Genomic DNA, 27,156 nt, shown 5'->3' on the forward strand with positions numbered 1-27,156 from the left:
ATTACAAAACATTATTAAAAGAGGTTGAAAAAGACACAACAAAATGGAAAAATATCCCATGTTCATGAATTGGAAGAATCAACAGGTTAAAATGGCCATTTTACCCAAAGCAATATACAGATTTAATGCAATCCCCATCAAAATTCCAATGTCATTTTTTAAAGAAATACAATAAATTATCAGATTTATATGGAACCACAAAAGACCCAGAATAGCCAAAGCAATCCTGAGGGGGGGAAAAAAAAAGAATGATGCTGGAGTTGTCATGCTACTTGTTTAGTTTTCTTATCTATCAAATTGATATCATAAAACGGGATTTAAATCAGAAAATGTCTAATAAGTGTGTAGAACAGTGTTAAATGTGATTGACACCTAATAAATGTTAGTTTTGGTCCCCATAGATTGTATCTTCTCTTAAAGATCATGAAATGCTTTAAGTTGAACTTTGGAGGATGCAACTTTCTGCTCATTTCAATTTTTTAGTAGTTTGAGATTTTGAATTTCATGTAGAAAATGCATCCTTATTTTTTAAAACATTTTTAAACAGCTTTATTGAGGTGTAATTAATATTTAAAATTCACTCATTAAAGTATACAGTTCAATGACTTTAGTAAAGAAAATGAATTCTAAGCATAAATACAGTGAAATAATCACAGGAAAAACACATTAGATTTGGCTACATAATAATTTTAAATGTTTGCATGTCAAATTGTAAAAAACAAAACAAAAGGTATTGACATGGAGAAAATATTTGTATGTGGGCAGAAAAGGGTTAATATTGTTATAGTAAATTGTTCTAATAAATCTTAAGAAACATATTAAACATTTCAATAAAATAATGAACAAAGGATATGAATAGATGGTTCACAAAATAAAATGGTGTTTATCTAGGATAATCAAAGAAACTCAAATTAAATATGCAGTTGACCCTTGAATAACATGGGGTCAAAATTCCATGTATAACTTTTGACCCAGAAACTTAACTACAGTTGTCCCTGGGTATCTGTGGGGCATTGGTCCCAGAACCATCACCCCCAATACCAAAATATTCAGATGGTCAAATTTTTTATGTAAGATGGTATAGAAGATACTATAGAACATTGCATCCAGTAGGTCCTCTATTATTGGTTGAATCCACAGATGTGAAACCTGGGGATATGGTGGGTCTACTATATTTATTGAAAAAAATCCTAATATAAGTGGACATGCACTGTTCAAACCGCATTGTCCAAGGGTCGACTGTTTTTTATTGGTCAAAGCAGCAACAACTTGAGAAAAATATTTAGTATGCTGCTGCTGAGAGAACGAAGTTTTAACAGTTGCCCTGAGACACAGTTTAATAGTGTTTGACCCTTTCACTCAGCTCTGGGGAATTTTTCTAAGATAATTGTGAGGTAGAGATCAGTATATGGAGAAACTCATCCTAGTGTTATCTGTAGTGGGGAAAAATTGGAAATGTATTATTAAATGTTGACACATGCACACACTATAGAATACTATGCAGCCATTAAAAATCACACTTTTGAAGAACATGCTTCCACTGTTAGTGAGAACATAATTTCAAACATGTAAAACTATACACAATATAACCTCAATTATTTTTATTTTATATGTGAGTGTGTGTATATGAAAAAAAAGGAAAAAAATAATTTCTACATTACCAGTGTTTATGTTTGGGTAGTGGGATTATAGGGAATCATTTCAGTAGTTTCCAATTTCCTCTAAGCAGAGCAAAACATAATTTTTAGAGCTCATTTCATTTGACTTGAATTTTAATGCTTTTAGTTAGTTGACAGTTAGGTCACAGTTAGATTCCCAGGCAACTGTTCAAACTTCTTTCTCTCATGAATCTCTTAAAGCCTTAGGTTGTCAAGGAACAGCTAGTAATATTCATTGCCAAGTGCTTTCTCGGGACAGATAATCCACATTCTAAAACCACTCACTCTGTGACCCTGTATGTGTTGGGTTCATAAATTTTTAGCATGGGCAAATTTCTCAGTTAAGTACCAGAAATAAAACATGACCATCCCATCTAAATGTATTAAGTTATAAAGCTCCTAGGAAATAACATAGGAGAAAACCTAGATGACCTTTTGTATGGTGATGACTTTTTAGATTCAACATCAAAATCATGATCTATGAAAGAAATAATTGATAAGTTGGACTTCATTAAAATTAAAAACCTGCTCTGAAAAGACAGTGTAATGAGAACGAGAAAACAGGCTAGAGACTAATAAAAATAGTTTCGAAAGACACATCTTAGTTTTGAAAGTCCATCTATGAAAGACTATTGTCCAAAATATACAGAAATGCCTAAAATTTTAAGGAAACAAATAGTCCAATGAAAAAATGGGCCAAAGACCTTAATAGACACCTCATCAAAGAAGACATTCAGATGACAAATAAGCATATGAAAAGATGCTCCAAATCATGTCATTAAGGAAATGCAAATTAAAATAACAATGAGATATACCACTATATACTTATTAGAATGGTCAAAGTCCAGAATTCTTGACAACTCAAATGTTGGTGGTGATATGGAGCAATAGGAGTTCTCATTCATTGCTGGTGGGAATGCAAAATGGTACAGCCATTGTGGAAGACAGTTTGATAGTTTTTTATAAAAGTAAACATACTTGCCTGCCTGGTGTTGCTCAGTGGTTGAGTGTCGACCTATGAACCAGGAGGTCACAGTTAGATTCCCGGGCAGGGCTCGATCCCCACTAGGGGACATGCAGGAAGCAGCCAATCAATGATTTTCTCATTGATGTTTCTCTCTTTCCCTCTCCCGTCCTCTCTGAAATCAATGAAAAAATATTTTTTTAAAAAGTAAACATGCTCTGCTCATGTGATCCACCAATGATGCTCCTCGGTATTTCCCCAAAGGAGTTGGAAACTTAATGTTTAAACAAAACCTGCACATGATGTTTATAGCAACTTTATTCACAATTGCCAAAATGTGGAAGCAGCCAATGTGTCCTTCAGTAGGTGAATGAGTAAGTAAACTGAAATGTCCAGACAGTGGAATATTATTCAGCACTAAAAAGAAGTGAGCCATCAAGCCATGAAAATATGTACTACTTAATATTAATTGCATATTATTAGTTAAATGCATTAATATTAAATGCAATTATTATTTATTAAATGCATACTATTAAGGGAAAGAAGCCAATCTGAAAAAGCAACAAAATATATGATTTCAACTATATAACATTCTGGACAAGGCTAAACTATGGAGATTAAAAGATCAGTGGTTGTGAGGAGTTTGACAGGGGTAGGGTAACGGGATGAATAGGTGGAGCACAGAGGATTTTTATGGCAGTGAAACTACTCTATATTATAATGGTGGATACATATCATTATACATTTGTTCAAACCCATAGAATGTGCAACACCAAGAATGAACCCTAAGATAAACTATGGACTCTGGATGATAATGATGTGTATGTAGGTTCATCAGTTAAAACAAATGTACTAATTCTGGTGGGTGATGTTGATAATGGGGAGGCTGTGCATATGTGGGGCAAGTGGTATGTGGGAAATCTCTGGTACCTTTCAATATTGCTGTGAACCTCACCTGCTCTAAAAATAGTAATAAACCAAAACATTTCCCCTAAAATGACCATCCCCACTTGGACTAACTTCATGACTCCTGAGAGCTTAAATCTCACTTGACCTCTTCCTAAGCCTTTCTCATGGATTTTAGGACTCCACACTCTTCTGGCTTTCTTTCTTCCTCCTTGTTTGTGCATTCTCAGTCTGTGTTGTTGATTCCTCTTGTCTCCAACCTTTTAAGTTGGAATCCCTAGAACTCAGTCCTTGGACTCCTTGCTATCTACACATCCCCTTTTGTAATCTCCAGCTTCCTGGCTTTCAGTATCATCTGTTTGTTCGGTGGTGACTTTCAAAGTTTAGTCAAAACCTCTCCTCTCAACTCTTCTATAGCAACAGCCTACTAGTTATTTCCACTGGAATGCTTAATAGACATCCCAAACTTTTTTTTTAACCCTCACTCGAGGATATTTTTCCATTGATTTTTAGAGAGAGTAGAAGAGACAGGAAAAGAGAGAGAGAAATATCGATGTGAGAAAAACACACCGATGGGTTGCCTCCTACACGAGCCGGACCTGGGAGACCTGGGAGGAGCCTGTAACCGAGGTAAGTGCCCTTGATCGTAATTGAACCTGGGACCCTTGGCTCCGTAGGCCGATGCTCTATCTGCTGAGCCAAACTGGCTAGGGCAGTGGTCGGCAAACCGCGGCTCGCGAGCCACATGCGGCTCCTTGGCCCCTTCAGTGTGGCTCTTCCACAAAATACCACATGTGGGCGCACACGTACAGTGCAAAGTTGACTTAAAACTTTAAGTAAAGTTTATTAAGTTAATTTTAGGGAACGTTGTGAAGTGAAAGAAGATGTAGTGTTGAGGATTGAGAAAGGTATGTTGAGATGGTTTGGACATATAGAGAGGATGAACGAAAGGAGATAAACGAAACAAGTATACAAGACGAGTGTGGATGGGAGAGTTGGAAGGGGTCGACCTCAGCAAACGTACCTCAATCAGATTGAGGACGTTTTTAGCAAAGGCCAGCTTAGGAGTACCCTAATTAAGTTAATAACAGTGTACCTACCTATATAGTTTAAGTTTAAAAAATTTGGCTCTCAAAAGAAATTTCAGTCGTTGTACTGTTGATATTTGTCTCTGTTGACTAATGAGTTTGCCGACCACTGGGCTAGGGTGACATCTCAAACTTTTAACATTCCCCTCATAATTGCTAATTCTCAGTCACTACTCTCTCTGTAGTGTTCTAATAGAAGCACCATTCTTTCATTTGCTCAGACAAAAATCCTTGAAGTCATCCTTGACTCCTCTCTTTCTGTGCCTGTCTCTTGTCTGTAAATCCTTTTGGCTCTACCTTGAGAATATATACTGAATGTGACGACTACCTACATTCATCACTGCCAGTGGGCCAAGGCATTGCCATTTCTCAGCTAGATTATTCCAGTAGCCTCCAAACTGGTCTCCTTAGTTTCTCTCCTTGCCCTGTCTCCACCCCCTATTCTGATCCTAACATATTTCAGATGAAGTCATTTCTGCCTTTAAAAAAGTTCTCCCAGTTGCTTGTAAAAGGCCTTATTCAGTCTGGCGTTCTGTTACTTCTTTATCTTCATATCTGTTCCAGCCACAGCAACCTTCTTGCCATTTCTTAAACATACCAGTCATGCTTCTGCTCCAGTGTCTTTGAACTAGTCTTTTGAATGGAGTGATTTTCTCCAGTTATTTGCAAGATTTGTGCCCTGCCTTTTAAAATCGTTGCTCATACATTACCTTCCTGGTGAGACCTTTCATGATCATCCTATTCAGGTTTTACCCCAGTCCCTCTTTATTTTTATTTTTCTCTGAGCACTTACCGCCTTTTGCAGAGATTTCACAGGTTCAGATATTTAGAAGACTCACAGGACTCCACTGAGCATACTCAAGGTTTTTATTTAAAGGCAAAGGGTAGCCCTGCTGGTGTGGCTGGCGGTTGAGCACCTAGGAACCAATAGGTCACCAGTTTGATTCCTGGTCAGGATACATGCCCGGGTTCAGGCTTGATCCTCAGTAAGGGGGCATGCAGGAGGCAGCTGATAGATGAAGCTTCTCTCTCATTGGTGTTTCTATCTCTCTATCCCTTTCCCCTCCTTTCTCTCTAAAAATCAATAAGAACTTTTTTTTTTTTTTAAGGCAAAGGATATAGTACAGGAAGAAAAAGAGTGTAGGGACTCATTAAGGATCTTATTTGCATACAGTGTGTCCTAGATTGAAAACCAAAATTTGTGTAGAATTTCCAAAGGGGTGTTTTATGCCCCTCTGGTCACAGAATCAAGTAATGGCATCTAACTGGTTATTTAGATTGAAAAAACTGGTCTTAGAATTGCCAGAGGCTCCTCAGAGATAAAAATAGAGCTCTCCGGGTCTAGCTTTAAATTAAATGGATCTTACATGCCTTCTAAAATACAGTAAAACTTCTTATTTTGTTTATTGACTATGCTTACACACACACATATACCACACACCAGACTGTAAGCTCCATGAGGGGAGAATTTTTTACTATTTTGTTCACTATTTTAGTCTCATTTTCTTATATGCACTTGTGCATAGTAGGTGCTTAGTAAATACGAGCTGAGTACATTATTAAATGAGTGGAGCTTCTCTCTAACTACATAACTATTATGAGACCCTTTTGAACCAATATAAAAGGAATCTCTAGTATACTTCATGGTACTAGGACCATGGTCAGCAAACATTCAGTAGTTGACTGTGGATCAAATGGATCTTCAGGGGCCCACTACTTCAGTTACCATTTCAGAAAGATTCCTGAATGTCTGTAGCTAGATGTTCAGGAATGGATTGAGCAATATAATAAATAATTCAAACCTCTTAAAAGTGAGATTTTTAACTATCTTGCTGAAATATAACACCGGTAGGATATTAGAATTTTTTCCTCTGCAGTTTGACACTTTTTTCAGAGACATGGAACATTTTGGCAGCAGGTAATAAAATTTTGATTAGGGCCAATAATATTTTTTGGAGTACATTTCTGAAATGTTAATGTAAGTCACTGGGAAAATATGATTTCTCTAATCAATCTTTTGTGAGATAAAACGATACTTAATTTTTCAAGTTGTGTTGTAATGGAAAGCATCTGTTGTTAACCACTTGTAGCCCATATTTTACAATTCACATAACAGGAATAAACAATATGTTTGTTATTGACTCTGTTATAACCCAGGTACGTCGTTTCAGAGAAAGCAGACAAAAAAATACTAATGAAGAAGATGATGAAGTTCGAGAGGTAAGTTTTCTGCTCTGAATTCCTATGCTTACATGTCAGTTTGTTAAGTTAGAATAACGAGTAGGTGTATTTTGAGTAATTAGTCCATGGGACCTCTATTTGGTGGATAGGACTGAGCAGGGGTTGCTGAGGACAGGTTCCTTTGGCTTATTCCAGGTCAGCCTACAAATATTCTGCTTGTTGATATTCCTTTTTTCCCTTTGGCTCTTTTCTACAGTTTATTTAATTGTATGCTATGGGGGCAGGGCTTTCATATACAACAAGAGCCCTTAATCAAAATAATACCTAATTGTTATCAGAGCATTTTATCAGTAAGATAAAACCTTATCCTACTAAGCTGATCTTATTTTGGGCGAAAAAGAAGAAGCTTAGTGTTTTGGTTAGCAGTGTTATCATAGGTAAATGTACAGTGCCTACTGGCCTCTTTAAAATGTTGAAATTAGCTTCATCACCATCATTGCTGTCTTCTTGGTCTTGTTGAAATTTAGGAGCTTGAGGTTAGCAACCATTTGCTTCAGTTTGGGGTCTTTATCTGATACTTGGTGGATTCATGATTGAAATATATCTTCTTATTGTCCTTAGTGTTTAATGATTGCTATGTAGTATTTAAAGTTATTTTATAAATTACTTACTGTTGGGATTTTGCACTGATTGCTTTCATTCAGCATTTTGTATAGGACCTGTAATGGGTAGCCATTCTCCTCTATATAGGGAATACAAATATGAAAAAGGTGTGGTTTGTGTCCACCAGAGATACGCAATTTAGTAAGTGGTACAGATGTGTAGAAAGAAAATATTAAATCTTATGACCTGAAGTTTCATCCTCATGGAGTTAATACAACTCTGTTTTGGTTTCCTAAATATTTCAGAGCTGTAGCTGATAGGTGATGAATCAGAAAGAATTGAAGACATATCCTCTAACTTTTACAAATTCCACTGTTTCCTCTGCTACAATAATGGAATGAATAGGAGTCCTTCCTTTCTTTCAAATAATATATTTTGCCTTATTTTAAGCACTTTCCTTCAGTAAAAATCAACACCTGAGACACTAAAGGAAAAGGAAAAGAACGCTTAAGGAGATGGGACTCGGTTTACCTTTTTCCCCTGAACTCTTCCAAAGGAACCCATGTTTTAGTAACTGATATATTAGTGACTATCAGGTACTACCACAGGCAAGCAGTTTTAGACTCTGATATGGGAATAATCATTCTCAAATAATTCTGTACTATTTCTGTGGGCCATGAGACAGACTCGAAGCCTTTTTTTTTCTTTTTAAAATATCTTCCAAGCCCTATCTAATTTCCTTCACTCACTTCATTTCTAATATTCCACACTTGCTATTTAGGATTTTAGATTGATCCAAGAATGTCACTTACCTGAAATTTTAAAGAATAGAAAAGTGACATTTCTGGTATTGTGGTTTTTTCCCCCTTCTGTCTTACTATAAAGTTTGATGTTCTCTGACTCCTATACTCCCAAATTGTGTCCCAGTTCATTAGAATTTGTGGAAATGTGAACAAGATAGTAAGTCAGTTAATAACCTTTCTCTACAAAGAATATGCTAGGGTAATCTAAATGTCTAGTTGTAAGTTTCACAGATATTGTTCCCTTGTATTTCTTACAGTAGCTCTATGGGAGTAAGTTTTGCAACATAAACTAACATTACTAGCAGTAAGGGCCAGTATTGACTACAGTCTTTTTCCCACACCATGCCTTTCATTATTAGCCTTCAGTAATAGATTACAAAATGAAAAACTACCGCCATCCACTACATTTCACACTCAGCATTCCCAATATCAAACTCATTCTCCTAAATAAAATTGGAAAAAAACAGAACTGATAACCTACTTGGCTTTTTTCATTATTTGTTTCAAGGGAAAAAGGGAAGATGTATTTATTGACTTTTTGCTATGTGCATTACTTATACTCCCAGTTTCCATTTTATAGATGAGAAGACTAAGGCCCAACTGAAGGACACATGGTAGGGCTGGAATTTGAACCTGACAATTTCTATCCCCAAATCTAGACTACAGTACTGTGTCTTATCAGAATTTTATATTATAATAACATTAATATAATACATGGCCAATGACTGGCTAAAAAGTTAAAACTGCTAACCCTATTGTGCAGCACATCAAAAAATCACTGTTCATAATAAGCACAGATGCAACTCCTGCACTGAGTTTTGGAGCTAAATGGAAGAGGCTATAGATTAAAGATCCCCTACTACCCTTATTGTATTTGTACTCATTTTACAGAGTGCCCATGAAGTAGAAATGAGTTCTGGTTCTTAGATTATTTGACTTAAACTTGGTTAAATCCTTCAATTGAAAAGATTGCAGACATATTTTGTTACAATGGATCCTTTGTAGAGAATCAGTTTTTCATTAATCTTTTAAAGAATAAGAGGGAACAAATAACACATTCAGAAAGATCCATCAGTTCAGCCCTGCAGAAGTATTTGTACCTCTAGTAGCCAGCTAATCCCCTTCCCTGCAGATTTTATTAATCAGACCTTACAAAAGAGCTCTTTTTTTTTAAATCCTCCCTTGAGGATATATTTTTATTGATTTGAGAGAGAGAGAGAGAGGAAAAAAAAAAAATCGATTGGTTGCTTCCTGCATGTGCCCCGACCAGGGATTGAACCTGCAACATGGGTATGTACCCTGAATGGGAATTGAACTTGAAACTTTTTGGCGTAGAGCAGTGGTTTTCTACCTGTGGGTCACGACCCCTTTGGGGGTCGAACGACCCTTTCACAGGGGTCGCCTAAGACCATTGGAAACCACATATAGCATATCAGATATTTACATTACAATTCATAACAGTAGCAAAATTACAGTTATGAAGTAGCAACAAAAATAATTTTATGGGTGGGGGTCACCACAACATGAGAAACTGTATTAAAGGATCGTGGCATTAGGAAGGCTGAGGACCACTGGTGTAAAGGATGATGCTCCAGCCAACCATACCACCTGGCCAGGGCAAGAGCTTCTATTTGCATATCTCAAGAACTATGCCATAGTTTGCTATTAATTTTTCTTTTCCATATAATTATATTTTTAAAAATTGAACTAATCACCTGTAGTTTTTTCATTATAAATATACTAGAGGCCCAGTGCACAAAAATTTGTGCACTGGGGGCTGGGGGGTCCCTCAGCCCGGCCTGTGCCCTCTTGCAGTCTGGGACCCCTCGGGGGATGACCACCTGCTGGCTTAGGCCTGCTCCCTGGGAGATTGGGCCTAAGCTGGCAATCAGACATCCCTCTGGCAGCCCGGCAGCCCTCAGGGGATGTCCACTTGCCAGCGGGGAACAGACCTAAGCTGCAGTCAGACATCCTTAGCACTGCTGAGGAGGCAGGAGAGGCTCCCACCACCACCGCTGTACTGGCAGCCATCAGCCTGGCTTGTGGCTGAGCAGAGCTCCCCCATGTGGGAGCGCACTGACCACCAGAGGGCAGCTCCTGCATTGAGCGTCTGCCCCCTGGTGGTCAGTGTGTGTCATAGTGACCAGTCATTCCCAGTCTTTCTGCTGTTAGGGTCAGTTTGCATATTACCCTTTTACTATATAGGATAGAGGCCTGGTGCATGGGTGGGGGCCAGCTGGTTTGCCCTGAAGGGTGTCCCGGATCAGGGTGGAGGTCCCGCTTGGGTGCCTGGGTGAGGGGCTGATGGCTGTGTACAATTGGTCACACCCCCTTCCGGGTTGGGGTCCCCACTGGGGTGCCTGGCCAGTCTGGTGAGGGGCTGAGGGCCGTTTTCAGGCTGGCCGACGACTGAAGCTCCCAGCCTCTCCTTTCTTTCTTTTTTTTTTTATTCTGGGATTTATTTACCTTCTATAATTGAAACTTTGTTGCTGTCACTGGAGCTGAGAGCTAGCTCCTGCTTGCTGCAGCTCTGAGGCCATGGCCTGCTGAAAGCAGGTATCTGGGGTTTGTTTAGCTTCTATAATTGAAACTTTGTTGCTGTCACTGGAGCTAAGAGCCGGCTCCGTGGCCACCACCGGCTGAAAGCAGGTATCTGGGGTTTGTTTAGCTCAGGGGTGGGCAAACTTTTTGACTCGAGGGCCTCAATGGGTTCTTAAACTGGACCGGAGGGCCGGAACTAAAACATGGATGGAGTGTTTGTGTGAACTAATATAAATTCAAAGTAAACATCATTACATAAAAGGGTACGGTCTTTTTTTTTTTTAGTTTTATTCATTTCAAACGGGCTGGATCCGGCCCGCGGGCCGTAGTTTGCCCACGGCTGGTTTAGCTTCTATAATTGAAACTTTGTTGCTTTCGGAGCTTAGAGCAGGCCGCGGCAGGCGGGGAACCTAGGCTTCCTCCATCACTGGAGCAAGAAAACCTCCTGCTCGCATTAGCTGCGTAGCTGCCGGCTGCCATCTTTGTTGGCAGTTAATTTGCATATCTCACTGATTAGCCAATGGGAAGCGTAGCAAAGGTATGGTCAATTACCCTTTTTGTCTTTTATTAGATAGGAGGATTACAGTCACAAAACTTACAAAATCAAGGGGAGAAAAGAATCACAATCCTCCCATGCTGGCACAAGCAGCTGTGAACATGGAAATACATTTCTATAAACATTTTGATATATTTAAAAAAGAAAGAAATAGGGAATAAGAGTAAACATTTTATTCAAGGAAGGTAGGAAAGGACATGACACATTTTATATGGGAGTTTTTCAGAAGAAAGAACTTTTGGGTTTAGATTTTCAGCTATATTTTAAGACTGCTCAGGGTTTCCTAGGTAATTTTTTAGCATGTCATGGTGTGTCATGTTTAGATTATTACAGATGTCCCTCTTTTTTCCCCCCATAGCTCCCCTCCACCCGGTTCCCACCCCACCCCAGGCCTTCGCCACCCCACTGTCTGTGTCCATAGGTACTGCATACATGCATATAAGATCTTTGTCCCATCTCTTCCCGCACCCCCCACATCCCTTTCCCCCCGAGAATTGTCAGTTCACTCCATTCCCATGTCGCTGCTTCTATTACATTCACCAGTTTATTCTGTTCATCAGATTTTTTATTCATTTGACTTTTAGATTTACTTGTTGATAGATATATATTTGTTGTCACTTTGTTGTTTGTAATGTTTATTTTTACCTTTTTCTTCTTCTCTTTTTAAAGAATACCCTTCAGCATTTCATGTAATACTGGTTTGGTGATGATGAACTCCTTTAGCTTTTTCTTGTCTATGAAGCTCTTTATCTGACCTTCAATTCTAAATGATAGCTTTGCTGGGTAGAGTAATCTTGGTTGTAGTTTCTTGCTATTCATCACTTTGAATATTTCTTGCCACTCCCTTCTGGCCTGCATAGTTTCTGTTGAGAAATCAGCTGACAATCGTATGGGTACTCCCTTGTAGGTAACTGACTTTTTTTCGCTTGCTGCTTTTAAGATTCTCTCTTTGTCTTTTGCCCTTGGCATTTTAATTATGATGTGTCTTAGTGTGGTCCTCTTTGGATTCCCCTTGTTTGGGGTTCTCTGCACTTCCTGGGCTTGTAAGTCTATTTCTTTCACCAGGTAGGGGAAGTTTTCTGTCATTATTTCTTCAAATAGGTTTTCAATATCTTGCTCTCCCTCTTCTTCTGGCAACCCCATAATTTGGATGTTGGTACGCTTGAAGTTGTTCCAAAGGCTCCTTAAACTATCTTCATATTTTTGGATTCTTTTTTATTTTTGCTCTTCTGGTTGGGTGTTTTCTGCTTCCTTGTATTTCAAATCTTTGACTTGATTCTTGGAATCCTCTACTGTTGAATCTCTGTGTATTATTCTTTATTTCAGTCAGTGTATGCTTAATTTCTGAATGGTCCTTTTCCATTTTTTTGGCATTCTCACTAAGATCCTTGAAGGTTTCACTAAGTTTCTCAAAGGTCTCACTAAGTTTAACGGAGCTTTCTAGAGGATTCTTGAGTAACCTTATAAGTGTGGTTTTGAACTCTATATCCAGTAGTTTGCTTTTTTCCATTTCTTTCATTTGTGACATGTTTCTTTGTCTCTGCATTTTGGCTGCTTCCCTGTGTTTGTTTACCTCCAGGCCAATTGGCTGTGATGACCAGCTGTGTCAACAATGGAAGATCTATTGCGCAGGAGATACCCTGATGGGGCAGGACTTGCTTCAGTGGGGCTTTGGTGCTCACTGAATCTGCCCCTTGAGTGTGTCACTTATGGATGTGAAGAGTTGTAATCTGGTATGGTCTCACACTGACAACCGGGTACACTGGCTCTTGGATCTCCAAGGAGGTGCAAAGTCAGCCAGTGTCTGGGGCCGTGCAGCAAGAGCTACAGAGAGATCTGCAGATTCCTCCTCTTTGTATGGGGTTTGGAAGTGCCCAGATGAGGCCCAGCTGTGAAGCAATGCAGGCTGCTGCAGTCCTGGCCTTTGCCTTCTTTAGATAGCTTTGGAGCACTCTGACCCAGCTGCAGTTTGGCAGGTTTTAGGCTGAGAAATGATAGGCCATTCATATGCAAAAGCCGCTGTGCACATCTTGGGTAGGGTTGTAAATTGGGTGGGGTGGGGTGGGGTGGGGTCTCAGGGAGTCTCCAGGGCAGAGCAAACAGCAATGGCTGCCAGTCAGTCCTGCATCGAAGAGGTCCAACCGCTGCTGTGCGCACCTCCGTCTGGAAGAAAACTGCCCCTGCCGCGTTCCTGCCCCAATGCCAGACAGTCCAGTTTCTCCCCGTATGTATCTGGGTCCCCCAAAGTCTCGCCCAGCACTGGAGCTCAGAGCACTTGGTAGCTTGTATCTCTCTCCTGATTAAAAAGCCGCACACCCGGGTTACAGCCCCTTCCGCGCCTCCACACCTCCTACCAGTCTCAATGCTCTTTCTTCTTTATTCTTTTAATTGTAGTTCTTCCACTCAGCCAGGTTTCCCAATGTTCTGGATGATAGTTGTCATGTATTTAGTTGTAATTTTATATGGTTGTGGGAGGCAGCAAGTATAGGTGTTGACCTATGCCGCCATCTTGGTTCTCCTACAGTCCTTTAAAAATATAAAAAGTATTCTTAGTCTGATCCACAGTCCATAGTTTATCTGGCCTCTGTTTTCTTACGTTCTATCTGAATTTGAGGCAGGGTTGATATCTTCTTTCAAGTGGTAATATCAAATCATGTTCTTTGCGTAGAATTTTCTTTGCGGGGGAGAGGGTTAGGGCATTGGTCTTTCTCTAATTGAATTGTAAGAGTACTCGTGTGCATGCTGTGTGTGTATATGTAGCATATTTAGGGTTTTTGTCATGTAAAAGAGTATCCACCATTCCTGAGGGTTGTGTTTTTTCTCCCTTTGTTTAAATCCAGAATGAGTGATGAACTAAATGACTTTATGGCATCTGTGGAGATAAGCATGGGGGCGGGGGTCCCCTACTATGTTCTGCTAATGTGGTGAATTATAATACATATCCTATTATTAACCCATCCTCAATACTACTTTGTGAACCTCCTGGTAATGGGTGTATTGGTCTTTCCATAAGCTTCTTGATGCTCTTTGTTTGCTTTAATATTCATAAGTAAGATATTGTAATTTTCTTTTTGTACATGCAATCCTTTGTCAGTTTTTAATAACATGTTCTGCTGGCTTTATAAAAAGAAATTGGAAACTTTCTGTATACTCTGGGACTATTTAAATAGCAGTGGAATTATCTGTTCTTTGAAGATTTGGTAGAATTTACTTGTGAAATTTTCTGGTTGTTGTTTTTTCGGGAGTGCAGTTCTTTTAGCAATTTTCTTTGCTAATTTTTTTGATAATTAGTTTTTTTGATAATTAGTTTATTGAAGCTGTCTTTTTTTCGCTCAGTTTAGGTCATTTATTTTCTAAATTACTTAGAATTGAGCATAATATTTTATCATGATTCTTTTAATTTTTCTTGGATCTTTGTTTTCTCCATTGCATTTCTTTGCTTTAATTTAATAATTTAATGTTTTTATTTGTTCTGATATGCAGTATTTTTATTGCCATTATTTCCTAGATATTATAGAATTCTAGTTTTGTTTTTCAGTTTGGAGTTAAGGGTTTTGTTTTGCTATTATTAATTTCTAATTTTATTGCATGGTTATTACTCTTTAGACTTTATTGATATATTTTTAGCACCCCATTATATATTACTTAAAACAGTTTATGGGGTCTTGAAAAGTATGTTATTTTCAGAGTATATAGTTCAGCACATATCAATTAGATCTAGCTTATTAATTATTAATTAGGTCCTTTTTTTCTTTTAAATGTACTTTTTTAAATGTACATCTGAATCTTATTAATTTGTGGTAGTTATGTTATAGAAAGTCACTGTAAACACTAAATTAGTGAACACTGAGCAATTTCTTTGAGGGGAAATACAGGATTAGGTTCCTGCCAGCCACTGGTTACAACATTTTCATCAGCTTAATAATATATAACCTTTTCATATGTGTTTCTGTTTAAAGGCACCATTTTAATATACATTCTTGATTTGTTAACATGGAACTCATGGCCAAGAGCCCTATAACTCAGGACAAAAGGGGCCACGTGTTAACCTGACATGCCTGGAAGTCTTGCAAACTCTAAGACCTAAAGTAACCACAAGGATGGTCTGAAATTAAAACTTTAATTAAAAGCAGTTATGGTGGGTAGTTATGTGCTAGGCCAGTATCTTCATTGACAAGGTCAAACTATACCTTAACTGAGCCTATTGTCTTTTTGCATCTAAAATAACATACCTATGAAATGTCTGGGTAACTTGTAACTTACCTTTTTCCGGACCCCTTGGGGCATAACCAAATGCTCCTGGGTGCCAGGAGAGACCATAAATTCCTTCATTGTTATTGTTACCATGTTAATTGTTGACTTAACTATCCTGCACCCACTTAAGTAAAAGAAGTGTGTGTCTATCATTTTACTTTTAATCCAATCCCAGAGGTTTCCCCACTTTGCTTTCTCCCGCCTTCCTAATCTATCACCAATGGATTTCATGTAACCCACTTACATCTCCTCTTTCGATTGTAATGTATAAAACAAGGTGAAAAACTGCCATTCTCCAGAGCATTATCCCAGTCCGTTGATATTCTGCTTCCCGGCAGTTGTCGATAGTTTGGCTCATATAAACTCACAAAAATACTTTACAGGTTTGAATTATTTTATGTTTACAACAGACACTTGTTTAAAGTACAAGAGCTGAAACAAAAGGGCTGATTGTCACTTTGTTTGACTTCATCTGTGTACCTGTATGTCAGACTTAGAATTTTCCCTACTTTCCACATGTCCATGAATGACCCTGAAAGTATCAGGAATGTTGTTTTGGGATTACAAGTAAATTTTGGCAAATAGGTGAATTTGCAAATATGGAACCCAAGAATGAGGATTGACTGTACTTCAGCTGGGATAAGAAAGATGATTTGAAATATTTTTCTACTATTTAAAAACATTTTTTGTTGTATTTTCTGAAGTTTTTTTCCTTTTGTGTTATGACATCATAATGAGTCCTTCATGTAATGATTTGGCTGTTATTTCACGTCAGCTAAGATCATCATTATGAAGCTGTATTACTTCCCCCTCCAAACATCCACTTCCTCCTGTTTCTACCCTGCCTGCTTTGTTCTCATCTCCTCATTTAGCTCTATCTCTCCTTATTTCATGGCCTCACAGAGAGCTTGGAAATTCTTTAGCCACTGTAACCGGACAAACAATGGGTCTGTGCTGCCTGTCACTACGTGAGCCAATTAAGCAGAGACAGGGTTGAATCATGTGTGACTGTTTATTCCAATACTGCCAGCAGCACAGGAGAGGCAGCAGGTCATCCACAAAAATCTGCTCTGCACCCCACCATAAGCGGCTGCTTATATTGGTAGAAGTACAAAAGGAAGTAGGCAAAAGGGCAAATGGGCAGTTTACAGACATGCAAAGGGCTGGGGTCTTCAGAGGCCTTAGTGATCTGCAAAGCCTGGGGCCTTCAAAGGGCTGGCGATTCTGGTTTCTGCTGCAAAGTTGTTCATCTTTCCATGATAATAGGCAGCTCCAAAAAGGGAGGAAGGGCTGCATTTCCAGGTGAGCTCCCAGGTCCCGAGTGCGGCTGCAGCCAGGTTAGAATGTGCCTTCTTTAATCAGAATAAAACAATCACGGTTAACAGGGCATGATTAATATTTCTTACACTTCGAGCTGGTTCCCTAACATTCTATTTCTGCCCCTATCACCACCTCTTTTAGACCCAGAATTTATCATTCCAAGCAAGAGAAACTGTTGTTATGGTCTCTTGATAAATATATATATATATATATATATATATATATATATATATATATATATGTATATATATATATGTATATATATATATATATATATCAGTGTTGGAGAGCTCTACACTCCTAACACTCTTCTCAACTTTCTCCCTTTGCCAGGTCACATATTCACCATATCCATCAACTCTTCGTAGATTTTGTATTTCGGGGTTAGAACTATTTTTTTATTTTAGTGAAAATGTATTGTGTTTTGTTTTTGTTCTCCTTGTTAAATTTTGTTTGACTTCAGCGAGGAGATCAAGGCAGCATTGCTTTTATTCTATTTTTAATAAGAAAATCTGTTTTCATTTCGGCACATTTTGTTAAGTCTCAAATGTGTCTATCTAAACAGTTTATTTCCCTTCCGTTCCCTTCCCTTTCCTTCTTTTCCCTTCCCTTCCTTGTTGCTTAATCCCTTCACCGTTTTTACCCACCTTGAAACCCACCTTCCCTGACAGCTGTCAGTCTGTAGACAGTTTTTTATCAAATTAAAATTTGTGGTATTTTCTTGATTTTCATTCTTTCTCCAGGCTTTCAATTGCTATATTTTATTTAATTCTTGTTATACATTTATGAGATATTGCTCATGTTTTTCTGATTGCAAATGTAATATTTTAGAAAAAGTATATTGTAGAATAGTAGTAATATTTACGAATAAAGAAGAAAGCAAAAGCATCCTAAAATTTTGTCATCCAGAAATATCAGCTATTGTTTGTGATTTTTTTCTTGTTATTTATTGGGCCCATTGTACAAGGTAGCTCAAATGGTGACAGTCTCTTACAAATGGTGGTGTTGAATTAGGGGCATTGGCAATATGTCTTTCAGTTCTGACAGTTTAGATTCTGTGAAATTTTATCTTTCTTGGTAAACCTTTCAAAAGATCTCATTTTGCAGGTAGTATTATAAATTGATCTGACAAGTTATAGGTTATGAATCTGACTGATGGGGGAAAGAGGTTTTCTTGCTTTCTACTCTTATAAAGAGTGAAAAATAATAGCATAGACAGTTATTCAATATTAAATGTTCATCTGAATGGCCAGACTAATGACTTTTAGGATGCTGCCTTATCTACTAATGTGTAACTTCTTGTTATTCTCTCAGGCCATGAGTAGGGCCAGAGCCCTCAGATCTCAGGCAGAGGACTCTGCTTCCGCCTTTATGAGTGCCGATGACTTTATGAGTGTAGATTTGGCAGAACAGATGGCTGATGACTCCGATGATAGCAGCACAGCATCAGCCAGCAAAGGAAGAGGCCGAGGAAGAGGCCGAAGAGGAAGAGGGCAGAATTCAGTGTCAAGAGGAGGGTCTCAGAGAGGACGAGGTTAGCACTGAGGATAGGACAGTCTTTGCACACATTTAGACTCGGCCCTTGAGTGGGAAATACAGTACTATATTCCTGTTGGTATAAGTGAGTTACACAGTCTTCTAACAATTTATTTTGATACTGCATAAAGTCAACTTTAATGTAGTTCTGACATGAACATTTTAATTAAATAAATTTTAATGGCTGTATGCACAAAGGGTTTTAATTGCTCTAAATAACGTGTTTTTTTTAAAAGAACACTGTGTTTTTCACACAGCACCTTTGGGTACATTTGATGTCTTATTTTCTTTTACGTGTACAAAGGAATAGTGAGGCAAATATGTGCTGTTGAGGAAAATGGCTAGCTAATGACATAGCAGCAGGAAGAAAATTCCAGATCAGAAAAATTATTATTTTTGTTACTGTCATAGATACAGATGCCCACCCTCAAGTGGCTTCATAAAATTTGTTTGAAAAAAACCCCACCCCAAATACAATTTGATTTCTTAAAGCAATTACTAACATTAATTGCCATCATTGTGTTTAATGTGACTTGTGTTTACTGTTGTTTTTACTATTGTCACTGAATAGTCCAAACAATAGAATATAGTCATCCAGTGACCTCGTGATGCATTATGTAAATCCATCCCTAGGAATATTTAAACATTATATTTACTACGTACTTTTTCATAGGAAAAATGGATAGTACTTTAGTTAAAAATATCCAGGGAGAGAAACCTTAATCTTCTAGTGATAATCCTGATCATTTTCCTTACATTTAGAGAAATTTTTCTTAAATTTTAATTGGAAGAGTATTAGCCAAATGTGGTAGAAATATGTAGTTTCTGAAAATTGACTGAACAAACTCTAGATGTTTCTTCTTGTGTATGTCTTTGGCTTTTTAGAAGGAAGTTATGTTTTGACATAACTTTATAAAGATTTAATTTGGTGTTGTTTCAAAAAAACCTTGGCTGCTGATGTGATTGTATGTTGATGCTCATTATTCTCACAGCAGGCACTGGTCTGGAGACTTCTACTCGAAGCAGAAATTCAAAGGCCTCTGCATCAACATCTAGAAATATGTCTATTCTGGATGGTGAGTATAGACAACAAATGATTATCTAGCAGTTATTTGTAAATTTCAACAGAGGAATACCTAGGAAACTCCTTTAGTGAATCTCATTCATTTGTGTTGCCATCACTGGGGAGTCAGAAAGGCTATTAGAATACAGGGTAAGTTATACTGATTTAAAAGATCTTCACCATTGTTTGGAGCTCTTGGAGAGGGTGAGCTGTATTTGTTTTTTTTTCCTTTTTTTTAAAGTAATTTTTTATTTTTGAAAGTATTACACATGTCCCCTTTTTCCCCTATTGACCCCCATCCAGCCTGCCCCCGCACCTGGCCTTCATCACCCCATTGTCTGTGGAGAGGGTGAGTTTTAAAAAGTAATTATTATAGCCCTGACCGGTTTGACTCCGTGATTGGAGCATTGACCCGTGGACTAAAGGGTCTCTGGTTCGATTCCCGGTCAAGGGCATGTACCTGTTGCAGGTTCAATCCCCAGCCCCAGTCTGGGCATGTGTGGGAAGCAACCAATCGATGTGTCTCTTCACTGTTCCTCTCTTTCCCCCACTCTCCCTCTTTCCCCCTTCCCCTTCCTCCCTCCCACTCTCTAAAAATCAATGGAAAAAATATCCTCAGGTGAGGATTAAAAAAAATAATTGTACTGGGCTGCATATCTGGCACTTCGGCCAGATGGGGCGCACTGTGCTGTCTGTTCCTAAAACACACAGATAGGAAGATACTGACATCAGGCCAGGCCTTGAGATATGGTCTCATGGCCCCTTCCCAGCACGCAGGCCTTCTTTCTCAGAAGGCCCGGAAGTCTCATTCCAAATTTGGGAGACAAAAGACTGGAGAAAGTATAAATAAAGAGAGTTTCCTCCATACTGGGGGCCCAGAATTTGAAAGACACATTTGTCTCTGGGCCTCCACAAAATTTAATAATAAAATGTAACACCTGTAGTCATCGCTGCAGTTCAGCCTCTCTTCGGCAGGGTGCTGTAACTGTAGTCAGCTGGCCAGCTTAATAAAGGCTCTTAAATTTAAATTCTGAGTCGGTGGTCTATCTTGCTGAGTGAACCCATAACATAATGATAAATCTATTTTGAGTTATGGAGTCTTAAGAATCTGATGAAAGCTGTGTCTTCTCGTTAAATAAATACTTATGTAATTGCACTCAATTTCAAAGGGTTAAAGACCCATGGCATCTATCCATGAGTCCAGATTGATAACTACTGGCCCAATGAGGATAGATGGGAAAAGCTATAACAATTCAGATATTTAAATTCATTATTTGATAAAATGGACCTGGAAGACAAGAACAACTTTGCCTATTCCCTCATTTATAAATGGGAGAATTGAGCTAAGCAATTTGCCCATGGTTGATAAAACCACTAAAACTACTAAGAATACCTTATATTTATGAAACAGTCCATGCCTCTCAACAGCTCTATGGCACTGGAACTTAAATGATCCCTGTTTTATATAACTAAAGCTTTGAAAAACTAAGGCAACTTCCCAAGGTCTCACAACTAGTAAATTCTAGAGCTTGGATCGGTCTCAATCTCTAAACTCCAGAACCAGTAGTTAACCACTGTGCTAGCTTCCAGAGCAAGATAAGATTAGCAGCCTAGCTACTGGTTCTCAGCAGAGGAGTCTTTGCGTTACACATGATAACCTATCAATGTGGAGGTGGAGAAAGCCGCTCAGGAGGGGTTGAACTGTGCCTCAATCAGAGGAAGTTTTCACCATTTATTGGAGGAAACTGACACTGGAGAAAGGATATAAATATAAGATCCATTAAATGACTCTTAAGGAACTTTTCTATCAAGTCTGTTGCTGTATTTTGATTCAAGGATTGTTCAGTATTTAAGGAGAGCCAGCTGAGATCCTGGTCTTTTGACTTCAGAAGCATGTTGTCTTAGTACCACTTAGGAAATGGCATCTAGAAAGGTCCTGTTCCGTTCTTGGCAGGCTTAAGATAGAAGCAGAGAAGGAGAAAGAGAAAAGACAGCATGGTAAACATAGGCTGAGTTCACCATGTCAGAGCTTTGTGACCATGGCCAGTCACTCTCCTGGTGTGTTTACATGTACATTGGGACTAATAATCTCCACCATATTGGATTATTCTGAGTAAAAACAAAAAACCTGGCACTTGGTAGGCATTTATGAAATGTTAGTTATTGCTATTAAAAAAAGAGAAAACAGAGGGAGTTAGAAAAGTAGAGCTAATAAAATATAATCCACCATAAATTGGTTAGCATGCAGCACATAGGCAGAGGTGTTATAATGACCAACCTTCACCTTTGCCCAAACTCCCTTTTTTCAGCATGGTTTTTTAAGTGTTTTATGTGAAGCTTCTTGACATCAGTAGGTAGAATTAATCACTTAAAATGAGTCTTCAGGTTTCCATTGTTAAGAAATTAGTTAAGTTTATTGCTCTTTAAAAAAAAAAAGTTTGTTCCCCCTCCAGCTGGCTGTCCTTGGTGTTCTGCAGTTTCATTATGATGAATCTAGAGGGGGATTCTTCTTTATCCTCCTTAGGATTTATTGGGTTTCATAAACTGTGAATTGGTGTCTTTCATCATTTTTGGAAAATCCTTAACTGTTATCCCTTCAATATCACCTCAACGTTATTCTTTTTCTCAATGTATGACCTTTGCACTCTCTTCTTCCATGACTCTTTACTTCTCTAACCAAGTTTATAAAGTTAAAAAGTTCTGTTTTATTTTCCTGTGCTACTTTCTGAGTAATTATTTCTGATCAGTCTTGCAATTCACTCATCTATTCTTAAAACTCTCCATTGAGTTTTTCATTTTTTGGAGGGGGAGGGAAGAGGAAGTTGAAATTCTATTTGGTTCTTTCTAAATATGCTATGTCATTTTTAGTAGTTTTTAAATTCTCTGAAGATATTTTTAAGCCTGGCTTTAATTTTTGTGTGCGTGCATAGTATTCTATGTCTAATATCTGAATACCTTTGGCCTCTTTCTATTGTCCATTTCTGATTACTGTTTCTCATTTGTGGTGTCTTCTTTCCTTGCATGCTTTGTCATCTTATCTGTAAGAGTAATTTGACATCTTGGGTGAAGATGTCTCCTTCAGAGAAGACTCATTTATTTTGGCAGGCTTGTAAGATTACCACTAGTCTTAGATCACTTTAAATTTAAAATTATGACTTGAGGACCAGCCAGGGGATATGTTCTTGTAAAATCCCACTCATCTAGGTCGCTAGTGGCAGTGGGTTTACCTTTCCATGCTGGGTGCTAGTGGTCTGGTTCTTACGAATGAGTGATTTTTAATTGCGTGAAGTTATATTTCTCAGTTTCAAAAGTCCCATCTCTGTTAAACCAGTCCTGGAAAAGGTGCAGCTGGGGCTTCAGCAGAGCTAGAAGCAAAGCCAGTGTCCAACGTTTGCATTCCACGGTGGAGCTGGGTCTGATGTAGCCTCAGACTAGTCACAGTCCATTAGTCCATTGTGTGAAGGGTCCACCTGGATGTGGGCAAGTACAGAGTAGGAGAGCACACCCCTTGCAGCAAGAGTCTCAGGAGAGCAAGAGGGAACTCCGTTTGTTCAAGAGCTTCTGTATCTCAGATTCCGTGCCCTTGCAGTGGCCACACCTAGTCTGGCCAATGACCTGTTCCAGGTGTGACCGACATGTAATCGCCTTTGCCATGTCATTCAGACCTCACTGGGCATGCATCTGTTCTTTCCTTGTCTAGTCCCTTCCCCCAGGATCTCTGGGGAACAGATCTGGAGAGTGTTAAACCAGCTTTCTGGCAAAGCTATACAAATGGCATGCCTATGTTATCTGGCCTCTCCTTTGCTCCTTTTCTGTTAATTAATTAACTTATAGCGGTATCAGAAGTGGTCTGGTTCCCCACCTGCAAGTCCTCTGAAGCCCTTCCTTTGAGTTTTAATGGAGGCTTCATTACACAGATACCATGATTAAATCATTGGCCATTGGTGGTAAATATAACTTCCAGCCCATCTCCCCTCCCCAGAAATCAGGGAATGGGACTGAAATTCTAGCTTTCTAGTCAAGGTGAGTTTCCCTGGCAATCAGCCTCCGCTTTAAATGCAGTCCTAAAGTTAACATAATAAAAGATACCTCCAGGCATCTCAACATTTCGGAAATTCAGAGGGTTTTAGGAGCTCTGTGCCAGAAATAGGGACAAAGCTAAATATACAGGGATGCGCAGGAGTGGGTTTACAGTTGTGAGCAGGCGAAGCAGTTTATTCTTGTATTACTTATTAATTATTAGTTTTTATTATTATTAACCTTCGTTTGTCCACCTTGTGTATTTCTTATTGTAAAATCATAATATCACAGTTTGGGAATTGGAAAAAATCAGTGGTTTACTAACCTTCATGTTTCTAACCAAGTTTATAAAGTTAAAAAGTAACTATTCAAAGGAAAGTTTTATCATGGAATAAAATTTAAGCTGTTCTCTAGAATTCCCCTCTGGACTATTTCTTAGGTACTGAATATGGTTAGCAAAGTAGGAGTGAATAAGAAAGCTCTCACTGGAACCATAGCTCCTAACATAGCCACAGGGAAGGGGATTGCCACCTATAAGAGAAGGGAGACATTAGGAGGGTTACCTATGATATATTTGGAATTCAGTCTGTTAAATTATCAGATTTTATTCTTTAGGTATTTATAAAATATTTTTATCATAGGTGTCTTTATGAGCATGGCTTGTTTGCTATATTTCAATAAGCCGAAAAATCATATGAACTGGCAGCGAGGCATTGATTTATTTTAACATAATTGCACCTCCCTTCAGATTTTAAAAAATTTAAATGGTTTTATAATTAGGCATCACAGGTTTTTGCAGATAGGAGTTAGAAAATCTTCCGCTAAAGAAATGTGCAAATTTTTCTAAGTTATTTTAAGAACAACATAATGGATATTTCATCTTTTTCATTATAGCCTTTAAACCTACAAGACAGCAGCCCTCACGAAATGTTGCTACTAAGAATTATTCAGAGGTAAGAAAAAAGTTTTATAGCTGTGTTTAATAACTTGTGTATTCTGAATTACAAATTGTCTATTCTTTGACAAAGTAAATAAAAGAAGAAAACCTGTGGAACATTAAAGCTGGAGAGAACTTTACTAATTATCTAGACAGGGATTTTTTTTGTTTTGTTTCTCTTTTTTAAAAAATAATAGATTACATGATTAGAAATCCATAATGTCTTCATCTAGTAATATTTTTAAGGATAACAGTGTTGAAACAAAAGAGCCGTGCATGAAATACTAATTTAGAAGTATGCTCAGTGCAGACGAGGGCTTTATTTATGCCTGGCTTCCTTTTGCTGCGTATAGTCTCATAACTCTGTCCTGTGCCTTAATGGCTGAAGCTAGATTCAAGCAACTAAAAGGCTGAAGTCTAAGGACCTCTGTGTTCAGTTCTAGATATAGCATAGGCCTCTTCTCTTCCTTTGCCTCCCAACAAGAGTCCAGTCTGGGCTTGGCTCTCCTGTTACCTCACTTTCAGAGCCCAGGTGTGTTCACTCCAGGCCAGTGCTCTTTTTTCTATATCAGGGTTTCTCAGCAGCAGCACTGTTGGCCTTTAAAAGAAATTGACTTTTAGAGAAGAAGGGAGAGAAACATCCGTTTGTTGCTGCACTTTTTTGTGCATTCATTGATTGCTTATTGTATTTGCCCTGATCGGGAACGATGCTCTAACCAACTGAGCTACCCAGCCAGGGCATTGTTGACATTTTGGACCCAAATAAGTCTTTGTTTTGAGGGACACATTGTAGGATGTTTAGCAACATCTCAGCCTCTACCCACTAGATGCCAGTAGTACCCACTGAGTTCTGACAATCAGAAATGTCTCCAGACATTTCCAGATGTTTATGGGATGTAAGTGGGGGTTAAAAATCACTGCCTGTTGAGACTCATTGTTCTATATCATACTGCCTCAGCAGCTTTTTCTAAAATTTTATTCTTTTCTTTTTAATATGTTTTTATTGATTTGAGAGAGAGAGGAAAATTTCAACAAAAGAGTGCGTATGTGCCAGCAAAGCTGTGGAGGCCATTTACTCAATATGCTATTCCATACATAACCCTATACTGTATACTTTATGAATCAATAGAAAATTTACAATTTTTAATTATAAACCTGTGTTTTCTATCAAAATTACTTCTTGCATGAATTTTGGGACACCCTTTATCTTTTTAGTATTTTGTCCTTGGCTTTACGTTAGGTGAAGACATAGCAAATGTGTGTATTAAGTGTCAAGACAACACAAAATGTAGATAAATGAGTAGCATTTTGGATGTTAGCATCAAGAATCACAAATATCTTTAGTGGGGCTTAAAGCCAACCAATTGTATTTAACAGGGGTAAATGTAATAGACAGATAGATACCTGGCACTTCCTACCCAGTCTTACACCTCATTTAAAATTTGAGCTGGAACACTGATGGTTGAACTCATTAGAACCCAAGAAAATCACAAGGCATTGTCTGCACTTGACCCTCTGTGAGTATTCAGCAAACCAGCTGTATGTTCCTCTAGGTACCCAGGCTGCCCTGGTGGCCAAGAGAGAAGTGAAGTCACATGTATAGAATACTGTTTGTGAAATGAAGAGGGGCATTGGAGGAGGCCAGGCTGAGCTTTAGTTTTAATAGTTGCTCATTATGTGATTTCTGCCTCCTTTATTTTGACTGTTTTCGTATATTAAAAAGAACAACTTGAGATTCAGTTGTTTATTTTTAATTTAAATTTATATTCCCATTGCTGCTTTGTTCTCTCCCCCTTAGGTGATTGAGGTGGATGACTCTGATGTAGAAGAAGACTTGTTTCCTACCACTTCAAGAACAGATCAAAAGTAGGTACAATGACTTCCTACAAAAAGAAACATTGAAAAAATTAAAAGTTATCCAGAATTTTACTAATACATATTACTATGCCACAGATGTTTAACAGATTTATTTTCAACTAGTCAAGAATGTAGAGAAGTGAAAAATAGACCCAAGGACTATTTCAAAGAGGCGATTCAGCATTATTACAAGTATTTTCATCGAAAATTTATATGACTGTAATTTGTTTCCTTCTGTCTTTATTAGCCAGTGATTTTCTTGATGGAGTACTTTGTTCTCCCCAGTGAACAGAAAATAGTTTTGCATCTTGTTAATACTTGATTTCAAATTCTCTTCATCATCATATCTTTATATACCGCGTTAAACAGGATGCTGTGCTAAACACTAAAGAGAGGATCACGTTGACTTTCTCTGCCGTCAGAGTACTGATACTTTTCCTGTCCTTTTTGGGTTTTGCCTCTTATCCAAAGGCTTGACTTGGTTCAGTGTCACTATTTTCTCTGTTTGTTAACATTTTAGATGAATGCTGTTTAACTAAAGCTCACTTAATGAAAATTTTTACTTATGAAAATAGTCAACAGTTTTTTAATACTTATTTTTCTGTGTGAGCATTATATTAGGTCTGATGGGGGACATAAGTGTTTTAATAAGCTTACTGCTTTCAGGCAACAAATTATAGTGGAAAAGAGATAAACATTTCAATCCATTAAGGGATGATTGAGTCAGCACATAATTATATGTGAAATTTTATTACACAAACTAGGTCTGAGTGCATGCAGGCTCTCAGCAAGAGGAGCACGTAGTGCGGACTCTCTTAGAAGAAGAAGCTTTATAGAAGGAGTAAAATTTACCTGTGATTTTAAAGATA

General features: G+C 38.2%; 1 protein-coding gene across 4 annotated transcripts in view; it reads left to right on the plus strand.

Moving 5' to 3' along the window:
• MRE11 (MRE11 homolog, double strand break repair nuclease) overlaps positions 1-27,156 on the plus strand; it is a 75,412-nt gene that overhangs the window by 42,622 nt on the left and 5,634 nt on the right. For all 4 annotated transcript variants that reach the window (XM_036324661.1, XM_036324664.1, XM_036324662.1 and 1 more), the window contains 5 exons: positions 6,774-6,836; positions 18,189-18,408; positions 19,403-19,486; positions 24,388-24,446; positions 26,229-26,296. In XM_036324661.1, coding sequence (XP_036180554.1) covers positions 6,774-6,836; positions 18,189-18,408; positions 19,403-19,486; positions 24,388-24,446; positions 26,229-26,296 — 494 coding nt within the window. The remainder of the gene's footprint in view (positions 1-6,773; positions 6,837-18,188; positions 18,409-19,402; positions 19,487-24,387; positions 24,447-26,228; positions 26,297-27,156) is intronic.

The sequence above is a fragment of the Myotis myotis genome, unplaced genomic scaffold (genome assembly GCF_014108235.1).
Source record: "Myotis myotis isolate mMyoMyo1 unplaced genomic scaffold, mMyoMyo1.p scaffold_m19_p_10, whole genome shotgun sequence".
Classification (NCBI taxonomy): Eukaryota; Metazoa; Chordata; class Mammalia; order Chiroptera; family Vespertilionidae; genus Myotis; species Myotis myotis.